The following is a 12,495-nucleotide window of genomic DNA, read 5'->3' on the forward strand; positions in this document are numbered from 1 at the left end:
AAGAAAGAAAAAAAAGAAGATTACTGGTTTTTATACTCATTGATTCAATTTCCAGGAAAGAAATGATCAGTTTATAACCTATACATAGTTTTGGAGAAAAAACAATTAACCATTGAGTAAGTTAAAAGTATACTAGAAGAATTATAGTTCATGTCTCCATAATTTCTAATAATCAAAACATTCAAAATTAAGCAGTCATTAAAAAAACTTTTTATTATTTACAACATGATGAGTTTTTTGTTTCGTTTTAACAAAGCCTCTAACATTATTCATCATCAGAGTCTTTATTGGGATCTACAGTTTGGAACACTTCTTCATAAGGATCTGTATGATAACTCACTTCCGGTCGTCGCATAATCAAATTTTTCTTGGCATCAAACTTATTTTTATAACGATTAACAGCTTCTAGTTTTACTTTTCTCCGATGCTGGAAAAAACAACATTTTATTAGTTCAAAGGACAGTAGCCTCCAAATGTAATAGCAAGTTTCTATAGCTGATTATAGCTTACCATGCTTGGGGTTATATAATGGACATTTGTGTATAATACTGATCCACAGAAGCTTCCATCAAAAACTTTTATTAGATTCAGCACAAACCTTGGTCCTGTAAATAAAAATAATATGAAAATAACTATGCATTTAAGGATTTGCAATCAGCATAAAATAATCTATACACAGAAAAAAATAATAAAGAATTTGTGTGTGTATCTCCATATTAGATTACAGATAGACCATAGACACTAAAAACAAAACATTCAACATGAAGTTTTACAATTGTAAGCAACTACAAAACCCGATTTTTGATTTTTCAAATACATTTTCAATTCAGAGACATTCAAAAAATGGAATTTTTATTAGTTAGACAGAAACCATTGTTTTAAATTAAAGTATAAGCATTCAGTTTAGTCAAATAATTTTAACATAACATCATTGATGTTTCCTAGCTTTTAGCTTGATTAAAAAAAAAATTGTTTACTGCTCTCTCTGAATGATTGACGTGATCGTGGTAACATAGGCAGATTATGCTACCAAATTGGCATTTTTAAAGTTACCTGAAACCACATGTTTATGGTTTTAAAATGTGTTACTGTAATTCCAAATTATTTAAAATCAACAGTAATTGAAATAAAAAAATAAGTTTTGTGTGAAAGTAAAATTAATGAAAAATAGTACTAATACGTTTGAGAAACCATAAAACATTGGCTAACTACTATTATACACATCAATGATGCTTAATTGATTTTGGCAATAGACATAAGTTGAAATAAAAAAAAAGCTACGTTGTAAAATGCAAAATTAATTTTGATAACGGTTATGGGGAATAATGCTTAGTTTTGGTAATAGGCACTAAACATACTCATACATTTTATTATTTGCAAAGTATTTCATGAGCAAATTTGGTGCCAAAACAAAATAAGCAATTCACAACAATTCCATAAGAGCACTTTTAAGATAAATAAAATTTTTAACACATAAAAAAATATCAGGAGTTTTCTTGCAGTGAAATAACCTTTTATAGTATAACAGAAAGAAAAAAATAAAACATAACTTAAAACATTTTCTGAATGTTTGCAAGTTAATTTGGTTGAGTTTAATAGATCAATATTTTTTCCAATAAGCATACAAAAAGAAAGAAGAGCTGTTAATGAAAATAGACTGAAATTGTTTTTGAATGATAAAAAGAATTGTTTTAAAATTTATAAATGATTTTTAACCAATGAAATCAAAATTTATCTGACAGACCTAAGATATATTTAAATAGATTTTTTTAACAGCTTACAATGATCTTAAGTAATAGCTATTTTCTAATATTAACTTGGAGCTCCAGTATTATTATGTTTAAATGAATCACTACTAATTTAGTATTATGTTTAAATGAATCAGGGTTGGGTTTTTGACGTCAAAAAGTGGTTTTTGACATGACAAGGGTATAATACTGGTTTAAACCGTCAAAAACTGAAGTTTGCCAAGAAAATATATAAACTTCAAAACTACCAACAGTTGCTGTGCATTATATTGAAATTTAATTATACTATAGGTAATCAGCAGGTTTTAAAATATTTTTTAATTAAAATTAAGGTAAAATAACAGATTTAAAATCTCAGAAATTTATATTCAAATGCATGTGCAGAAAAATTTTGCACAAAATTTTTTTAAATATTTATATTTTGAAAAAAAAAAAAAAAAAAATTTTTTTTTGATACTTAAGAAAATTAAAAGTTTATTACTATGCATTTTTGACATATAAGGAACATATAACTAATATTTATAAGGAACTTACAAGTTATGTTGTATAAATACAAACTTGATACAAGTGTATGAAAAAAATTTTTAATGTTATAATATCTTTATTATCCAGTATGTTAATTTGAATTTAAAAGTAGTTATATTTAGGAATAATGATAAATATAATTCATATTGTTTATTATATTTATTTATAATTATTACAATTATCATTTTAAAACAATTTTTACCTCTTAATTTTTCCCCCCCACTTGTATTAAGAATACAAATAATGCATATCTTGAAAGCAAGAAGTAATTATTCAACAGCTGAATATTTAGATATTTAACAAAACTATATAGTATTCAGCAAAATGAAATTCACAAGTATTTGGATAAACTAAATTTTCAGCATAGTAAATGAATAGGCTGAATATACTGTAAATCGACACTAACTACTCAGTGTATTTAACAGAAAGCACTTAAATTTGTATTGTCTTATGTTAAAAAGATTATTAAGAAGATTTAAAAGAATATTAAAAAGATTTTTCTTTAAAAGATGTCTAATGTACAAAACTGCTAATGTTTATCTTTAAAAATGTCTAATTTTTAGTATAATCTATACTATAGACCAAATTTGGTTATAAATAAATTTCTTAATAATATCACTGCAGATTTTCAATAACACATGAAAATGAATACATAATATTACAAAAGATGTGAGCTTTCAAAAGTACAAGATTTTGGTTACTATTCAAAATATAAGTGTTTCTTCAAAATTTTAAATTTATTTTTTCTAGAACATATTTAGAAACACTATCCTTTATAAAAAATATATAAATTTTATGTATTAATTAAATTTCACATATGAATATAGGTTTTCGACATTTTTGACAGTGAGGTTTTTGACGTGACGGTTTAAACCGTCAAAAACTGTCACATGTCAAAAACCTGCCAACCCTGAAATGAATCAAAAAAATTTAATGGCCAGCATGAGATTTGCAATATTAATTATTGACAAATTAAACATTTTTACCATTAAAACAACCATAAAAATCAGAGCTAAATTATAACATAGATTACTAAAAAAAGCTTGTTTTAACATACCAATTTCAACTAATGAAGTACCATCACTTTCTATTTGATAGTTTCGAAACCATATACGATTGTCCAAAAATTTAAAATTGAATACATGATCAAAGAAAGGTTGACTTTTGGGATGATTTTTTGGTGTTCCAAAAACCTAGATATAGGGTAAAAAAAAACAAGAGTTTCATTTGAAAAGTATACACATGTTTAGATTTTCAAATCTTTTGAAAATTTTTACTTATAGTATCTAAAGGATTAAACAACATTCGTGCACTCAACATTCGGTGCAACCGCAAGGACCAGACTGCACTTACCAGGCTTATCAGCGGCCACCTTAAGTCCCTTTCTTTTGAGGGTAGTATTAAAATCTACCCTAACTGCCCCAGGTGCCACAACATGCAGGCTTCCCCCCAACATATACTGGACTGTCTAGGTCTGGACAAAAGGGACATTCTTAATAACACACTTATGGTGGCCGACTTCCTCCGGGTGATGAATTTCATGGACATAGTTTAGCCCTGCTAATTTTGGGGATAAGGAAGAAGAAGAAGAAGAAAGGATTAAAAAAAAAAATATAGATAAAAGTGTGAAAGTATATTGTGTTTGAAAGAATAAATTTGGGAGAAAGAGAGAGAAATATAACAGTGCACTTGTTCTGGCTAGGACTAAGCTTGCAATAGGGAGCAAAATCATAAACTCAAATTTTTCAATAGCTTTAGCTTTTACTGGCAGTGATTTTATAATTGACTCAGGAAATAACAACAGCCAAAAACACTGACACTAATCTGGAATGTAGCAGACATCCTATATAAAATTCATATTTAAAGCTATTTTAATTTTAAAATGGACTGTCAATTTCTAGTCAAATAAGTAAAGTAAATTAACTAATTTGCATTGTATAATTGATTGTTTTTCAAGTAACTATAACTTAAACTTCTTGAAACAGTACTTTTAATGCAGTTAATCTTAAAAATTTTAATGCTATGACGTAATTACTAAGGCAAATATAAAATAAAACAAATTTAAAAAATAAGCAAACATCTATATGTAAAAAATGGTTAGTAAAATTAAATTTTGCCATTGAATTAAAGAAGGCACGGTTCAATGGTACTTAATCAAAAGCACATGATGTAGTATTTGAAGACACAAGAAATAAACTTTTTTTAAACAGAGAAACTTATGTAGCAAGTCATTTAATACTCATAAGACAACTATGTCATGAAAAGGCAAGAGTTAATTTATAGTGATAAATAAACGATAAACAGAGAGGAAGAGCTTTAAACTTAAATACCTGAGTAAAAAGTTCTTTCAAGAGCATTAAGTGAGGTTCAGTTTCAAAACTCTGAAAATAACAATAAACAATTAAACAAAACAGCATCATAAAGGATAAATCATTGCAGATATAAGCATTACTTTTAAACTACCTTTAGGTGAAATTGCAATAACTAAAATACAGTATTGAATTGAACTTATTTACTAATTGTGGAATAAAAGGCTTTATAAATTGCACATTCATTAAAACCTTTTATTACAAAACGTCTTTAAGAAAAATAGTAAAAAACATGCTAATGCAAATGTTTTGCAATGGCATGGATGCAATACTTACACTATCAAAAGATAAAATCGGACGTGATCCCTTTAAGCAATTCCCAGTAAGTTTAAGTTCTTCCATGGTATGAACTAAAAATAATAATTATTATTTTCCTTTGAAATATACAAAAAGCATTTTACATTTGTCAAAAGTTAAATTAAGTACGTTAAATAAAAATTATTACTACACACTGAATTTTGAAATCAGGAAATAAAACTTTAATACAAGAGATCTAAATATTTATTTTCCTTTAAAGTAAAAAAATCATTAATATAATTTTTTTCCTTATCTCAGAAACTAATTTAATATGATACAAAATATATACTCATTCACCGCACTATTCTATGAGCTATATTAGAACTAAATTAGTTTTAACTGCTGGAAAAACTTAAAAGAAAATGAGGAACACATCAACATACAAAAAACAAACGCTATAGTAAATGAAATAGAACAGTATAGTTAAACAACCATCTTTAAAAATACCATATATTGCGCTTTAAGAGGTCGTCATTTTTCAAAAAACAAACATAAGAAATAAAATTCCCTGTATTTTCCTAGTTTGTAAGGAAAAATTTAAAACTCACTGCAGTTTCCATTATGTTAGATGAAATTTTAAATTCCTCGTATTTTCCATGTTTTCCCTGTGGAATAGTGTTAAAAATCATTGATACCACAAAAGCAGATGTGAAATAAAATGTGGTCAACCCCACCGACGCTTAAAAAACACATAAATATCAGGGTTTATTATACATTCTTAAAACAATCTTTTTAAAAATAATTATTGACTTTTGCATTTAAATGGACTGGAAGTATAACCTTAGACTGTGTTAAAACTAACTGAGCGGTAGCAAAACAGGTTTCTGACGTATCATAACAATCTGATATCATTTCTATAAATTAAATATAATTTCAATGCTTAATGTCCAATTTTATCTCTGAAAAAAAATTAGCTACAAGGTTTATTTTCTTTAGAAAAATGCTTTTTATGATACTTTACTAACAGCTTTGAAATATACTAAACATAAATATTTATTTCTCATGCATGCTTTCCTTTTCAACTCAGGGACAACTTAACGAAGATCTAAGCAGGAAAATGTGTCAGTGTTAAGTATGTTAAATAAAGTAATCAATTTAAAGAACAAAAGTTTTTATAACTTTACCATCAATTATATTTAGAAGGTCGATTCATACAATGAATATTAAAACGGGATAAAAAACAAATAAACTAATTTTCAATTATATATCTAAAACTTTAACTATACTAACCATTTTCCACAAGAAATTTAGCAGATGGACCATTAGGTACTTTAGATACCCTAAAAAGAAAAACAAATAGTAAGATGAGATATCACATACATTTAACTCATAACTTTCAAATAAGGAAGTATCAACAAACCACATATAAAGATCAGAACGCTTCTTATTTTCAAAATAAATGCACTGATTGCAATTTTTCATTTCACATATCTGGAAAAGGAAACAGAATATTAAGAGTTTAAATATCTCATAATAGAAATACATGAGAAAAATAATTTAAACAAGATAAAAATTATATTTTAATAGCATTTAATTCTCCAACAAATTAACCAATGCTTTCTGTTGACTATAAAAGTATTCCTACAAATAATATGGTAGGACTCACCTGTACAAGGATGGAAATGCAGTCGTTATTTTGGTAAAATGTTATAAATTTACTATTTATTTTCGTTAACTTTTCTTTGGATTTAACAAGAGGATAATTTTGAATATTGAAGAATGAAAAATTTTATCAGAAATTATGAAAATTAAATAAATAAAAACATGTAAGGCACACAGAAACATCACTCAAATCACCATGTATCATCAGTAAATATTTTGGTACCTAGTTAAAATTTTTTATACAGTTAGTAGCTTTGTTTCTAAAACTTTCACACAGCATGCAGTTAGTAGAGAATGTGATTAAAATATATATTTTCTCTTTTTTAATGGATCTTGCTCACAATATGCTTTCAAAAATTAAAAAATGGCTGCCACACTCACATAAAAGTTTAATGGGAGAACACTTCAAGTTACATTTTAAAAACAGTTTGAATTTTCAGATTTCCAAATTCAATGTAAATGACCTCTCTTGCCTTCTAAGCCTTTTCTTTATATTTCTGATAAAAAAAACTGATTTATTTTTTAAAATTTAGTAGAAATATAACCTCTCTTGCTTACCCACAAAGCTTATTAACTATGAAATGTAAAGTATTACAAAAACATAATTATTAGAAAAGTTCTTCAGAGGACTAAAAGTTAAACAGAAATCTATTTTATTTAGTAAAAACTAATTTTTATCACCAAAATATCACAATAAAAGCATTTTAGTACAATCCGATCAAAAATAGCTGTTTAGGAGTATAATAAGTAAAAAAATAAGATAAACTGATTCTAAGGAAAAATAAATAATGCCAAAAAATAGTTAAAAACTTTGCTATAAGAACTCAGGTTACAAGTACTAATTTAAGACATAAAATCATGACATTACAATATCATCATAATTTGGATGATTCAATAAAAACAGATTCAATAACAAGGGCTATACATACTTCATTAATCATCAACAGTGAAGACTTTTTATCCATTTTTGAATCTGAAACAGAATAAAAAATGTAGAATTACATAAATATCAAAAATTAGCTTAAATATCTCAAAAATTAGTTTAGATTTGACATAAGTTAAACCTGGATTTCAAAATCAAAACCATTTCATAATTATAGAAAGTTTAAAAACACAAATTTTAGAATAATACAAGCAAAAGAACTTTAAAACAACTATACTGCTTTACAACATTTCTAAAAAAGATTACAATAAAAAAAAATTATACGAAACAAAGTATTAATAAAATTCAAGAGTAAAATTTTTCAATTTTTTTTCATGTCTATATCAGCTGAATTTACATGCTACACAATTAAAATGTTTAATGCAAATTTCAAACATTGTGAAACGTCAACACACTACTTTATTCCTCCAGTTTCATATTTTGAAGAAAGATAGTGCAACCACATATATTTTATGTAATGCATTCATGTTCTCACTTTGTTCATAAAAGCAGCAAATACTTTGTTTCAAATGTTAATTTTATCAGGGAAAATCTTTCTGACAGTATCATATATATGACAAACATAAAATTTTTAGTTACTGTTGTGTATCCTAGGACGTAGTCTTAGTTCTTGGGTGAATATTTTTAATAATCCCTAGGAATATTTGAGAATTGGGACTTTAATTTGAACGAAACTATTCCATTTTGAATCATGATAAATCCAACCACAAAGGCAATAATGTATAAAAATTATAAGTAAATCATATATAGCGGCTTGTCGAGAAGAGCTAAGCTAATGAATTTCAAACATTGATCTTTTTTTTCCCCTGTAGTTTTCTGAATTTCTCTCACTACTAGTTGTATTCAAATGCCTTCAACCTTCATAGATTTCAATACTTGGTACAAAATACAATTTATTTAATTGATTGAATATTTTCACTACATATAGTTGATCATAATTATAAGAAATGGGTGGTGGCATCTAAGCAATTGCCTCTGTTACAACTCTATATCAATATTGGTGTCAAAATTAATAACCATATATTTGTTTTTATAAAATTTTATTAATAAAAAACTTATATAAACACTTTTTTCAGGTATGTCAGGCAAATTTCAATGAAAATCCAGACCATATTTAATAAATATTATGAAATTTTTTATCAAAAAACTTAAATTCTTTTATTTGTAAATGCCAAATATTAGATTAAGTGAGCAATAATATTTGAATGAGGGTGGCAGTTCCAATAAATGTTTATAGCAGTTCCACTAAAATGTGACTAATAATTGTAATAGATGCTAAAATCATTTAAGGTGAATCTCAATAACTGATAACCGTTATTGACAATTCCAAGACTGGTTATCTTCCAGGTATGATATAGCAGGGTGTACAGCCAAATATTTCAACAAAAAATAAGCACCTTTAAAGTACTTTTCAAGCACTCTAAAATATTCTTAAGCACTATATACATTAACCAGTTTTTTCACTACAGCGCGAGAATCTCAAATATTTTTTTCTTTTCTCGCATTAAAAAATGATTACCGCGAGAAATTCGCACATTCTATGAACCAATCGCGAATGTCTCGCATTTTGAAAAAAATTCCTCATTGCGCCTTTTAGAATAAAATCAGTTCTACTTTTCTTCCTGGATCTTTCATTATTTTCAACATCTGCCCCATTATCTAGCTTCCCTATTTACCAGTATTGCTTAGAACCCTTAAGAACAACATCCCTCGGAACCTCTTTCAAAATGCATCTCTCCGCAACCATGTGTTTACTGTAGGTAAGGTTTCTTCATGTAAGACGTTCAAATTTTTTGCGCATTAATGCAAGATGGACAAATACCTTGTAAAGGCAATATCTTCTACTCCGAAACGGACAAATGAAAATGAAACGATCAAAACGAAACAAATATGCATTTGAGCAACCTAATGAGAATAGCTGATGAAAAAGTAGATATAGAACATTTTCCTCATGATGATGCAGCAAAAATATTCAATGCTTTAAAAATTAGAAGATGTTAAAAATGTATTATAATTAAAGAAATGATTTTTTTTCAAGTCTCTTTGTGTTTTTTTTTTTTCTTAAATTTTAGAAATCTCACTTAACTTTTTGAAATCTCACCCTGTTTTTGAGAAAAGGGTGAGAAATTCTCACCCATTTTTTTCCTGCGATGAAAACATTGCATTAACAAAATGCAAAATAATTCTCAGAGACTTTACATGATCATGATAAAACAACTAGTTTCTGACAAATAACTCTTTTATTGATTATATTGGCAATTATAAAATGTTCAAGAGATCTCTCGGTTCGACATCGGAAGGTGGAAAAAGAAGCCTGAAATTGAGAATGCAGCAGAGTTGCACATGAGAGTGCAATAATCTCACCGAACCCAGCTCAGTAGACACACAACAGTGTTTTCACTACAGCGCGAGAACCTTGCATATTTTTTTCTTTTCTCGCATTAAAAAATTATTACTGCGAGAAATTCGTGCATTCTATAAATCAATTTAAAAATTCGCGAATTTCTCGCATTTTGGAAGAAGCTTCGAATTACGCTATTTAGAATAAAATCCGTTTCACTTTTCTTCCTGGATCTCTCATTATTTTCAACATTTGCTCCGTTATCTAGCTTCCCTATTTACCAGTATTGTTCAGAACCTTTTCGAACAACAGAACACAACCGAACCACGGAACCCCTTTCAGAACACATTTCTCTGCAACCACGTGTTTACCATAGGTAAAGTTTTTTCATGTAAGACGTTCAAATTTTTTATGCACTAATGTAAGAGGGACAAATACCTAGTAAAGGCAAAATCTTCTATGATGATGCAGCAAGAATATTCAATGCTTTAAAAAATAGAAGACGTTAAAAATGTATTATAATAAAAGAAATGATTTTTTTTCCAAGTCTATTTGTGTTTTTTTAAGTTTTTGGAAATCTCACTTAACTTTCTGAAATCTCACCCTGTTTTTGAGAAAGGGTGAGAAATTCTCACCCATTTTCTTTCTATGATGAAAACACTGCACAAGTACTTCATCAAACATATAAAATAATTGGCACGTTCATATTTCGAAGGTACGCCGAAATGGATTGTGAAAACGTTGAATAGAACAATGTGAAAAGCACGCTTCTGCATAATACATGGCAAAAATAGACACGGTAAAGAAAAAAAAATATCATTTTCGAAAAGGAAAAATTAAGCACTTTTTTAAAACACCCAATGAAAGAAGCACATTTAAGGGCTTTTAAATAATGAAAATCGAAAATAAGCACTTTTTAAAAACACTATGCACCAGGTACAGGAATTTTCTAGGTTTTCGTAAAAAATATAGCTTTCCATGCTTATCAAAGTCAAAATAACTTTCCCTTACAATTCCAGGGTTCATTTTTCCCCCTGACTTGTGCAAACCCTGTTTAAAGGTCAGTGTGATTAAATACTGATAGATTTCAAGCTTTATTAAACAAGAAAATATTAATTAAATCATAACATACCTGGCTTAGAATGAGGCAAGAGGGTTCTTAAATTAGTCATAAGATGCCGATCTCTAAATGATATACCCCTAGATGCAAAAATTAAAATCCTCTGTTTATTTTTCCATTTTCCTTCCAACTGAAACAAAGAAATTTACTAATTAAAAACACATCAATAAAATCAAAATATAAAAAACATAATTGACACTAATTGTATTTGGAAGGGAATTAAACAGCCTAACAACAAAACCCAAAAATAGACAAATTACTTTACGGTATGTTTTGCTTCACATGCTATTTCATACTGCATGAAAATAATTTTTTTTTACAACCTATTTCTTCTTATACATTTAGTAACATTTTCAATTTATTTTAGGGAAATTTCCATATTGTAATCTGTGGCAGAATAATTGCCAAATCTTGGAAACTTACGGACAGTGGCTACAAAAGACTAAAAAAAAAAAAAAAAAACCATCACAGAAAGGGACTAACTCGGAAGGATTAACTCGCAGCCACCCACTGGAAACATCTAGATGCTTTGATCAAAAAAAAAATTTGCAAGTTTAAAATTTATTCGGCACCTTGACGATTGTAATTAGTGTGACAGATCACAATACGGAAATGTCCCCTTCATTTTAACGAAGTCGATTTCTTTATGTTTAATAGTTTTTTTCTGCTTAGTCAGGCGTAAGTAAATTCAACTATTTTTTTTTTCTTAACAGAAAACAAAATGGCAAACAACTAGATAAAAGAAAATTGATGAATTTTCAAAAAGCTTTAAATAATGTAAAACTAGGACACCATAAAAAAACTATTTAACAAATGCTCCCTAACATCATATTTTTCTCAAATTTCAAAAATAAATTTAAGGGCTAAATAAAAAAAAGGATACATTCTATAGAAAAACTTTAAGAGCAACATTGCATTTTCAATTTTGCCTATAATTAATGAGAGTCATATATTTGAATTGCGCATAGGATTCAAATTTAAAAGGCATTCTGTATATCTTCAGCTTAATGAGTGATTTTTCTATTTTTTAAAATAAATCATGTTTTAGTAATAAGAATTTGTTTTAGATGCATCGTAGAAAATATTATCTAAAAATGGTTTTAATTTTCAAAGAAATTAAGCGTCAGAATATAATCTAACAAGAATGTTTGATCAAAAAATTTATATATTAGTCAATAATAATTTATTACAAACCTTTTTAGAATCAGCATTTTCATTTGTTGCTTCCGTAGCGGGTTCATCGTCTATATTGAGTTTTCTTTTCCCCATTATTTAACGATCTTTTATATCTAGAAAAAAAAGAAACCTTAAAAATCAAACTACAAATAAATGTATCCCTTAATAACTGCAATTAAATAAATTTTTTAAATAGTACACATATGTAACTAACCAAACAATAATTTAATCCAAAGAAATCAAACGACTGCTTTAGAGTTACTCGTTGTTCACGTTTATTTTCGTAAACAGTGACATGCTCAGTTACATTTCAATAACCGCTAACTCTCAACTCTTGCAAAGCATATGAGGCTTCATATCTAGCAAATTCACTA

The 12,495-nt window shown here is 27.4% G+C and overlaps 1 protein-coding gene across 2 annotated transcripts; it reads right to left on the reverse strand.

Moving 5' to 3' along the window:
• Nucleotides 1–187: 187 nt before the first annotated feature.
• Nucleotides 188–12,470, reverse strand: LOC107445237 (ribosome biogenesis protein BRX1 homolog). Of its 2 annotated transcripts, none has more exons than XM_043041478.3 (11): nt 12,336–12,470; nt 12,140–12,234; nt 10,958–11,075; nt 7,471–7,514; nt 6,300–6,370; nt 6,170–6,219; nt 4,919–4,992; nt 4,604–4,654; nt 3,331–3,466; nt 511–605; nt 188–427 (listed from the first exon to the last, which is right to left on the reverse strand). In XM_043041478.3, the coding sequence occupies exons 2-11, from the start codon at nt 12,212–12,214 to the stop codon at nt 266–268; spliced, it is 876 nt and encodes a 291-aa protein (XP_042897412.2). In that variant the 5' UTR covers nt 12,215–12,234; nt 12,336–12,470; the 3' UTR covers nt 188–265. The 2 variants fall into 2 exon arrangements, with proteins under 2 accessions (XP_042897412.2, XP_042897413.2); XM_043041479.3 differs by having other exon boundaries at nt 12,140–12,251; nt 12,336–12,453.
• Nucleotides 12,471–12,495: the final 25 nt, after the last annotated feature.

The sequence above is a fragment of the Parasteatoda tepidariorum genome, chromosome 10, assembly GCF_982258835.1.
Source record: "Parasteatoda tepidariorum strain Cologne lab strain chromosome 10, Ptep-v5.0, whole genome shotgun sequence".
Lineage (NCBI taxonomy): Eukaryota > Metazoa > Arthropoda > Arachnida > Araneae > Theridiidae > Parasteatoda > Parasteatoda tepidariorum.

What these genes read in the sequence shown, in the direction of transcription:
- LOC107445237 (XM_043041478.3), bottom strand. Translation starts at nt 12,214, where the DNA reads ATGGGGAAAAGAAAACTCAATATAGACGATGAACCCGCTACGGAAGCA. An exon ending in CGATTTTATCTTTTGATAGT is followed by an intron (nt 4,655 to 4,918) that starts GTAAGTATTGCA and finishes TGTTATTTTCAG; the next exon opens with AGTTTTGAAACTGAACCTCA. An exon ending in ATTATATAACCCCAAGCATG is followed by an intron (nt 428 to 510) that starts GTAAGCTATAAT and finishes TGTTTTTTCCAG; the next exon opens with CATCGGAGAAAAGTAAAACT.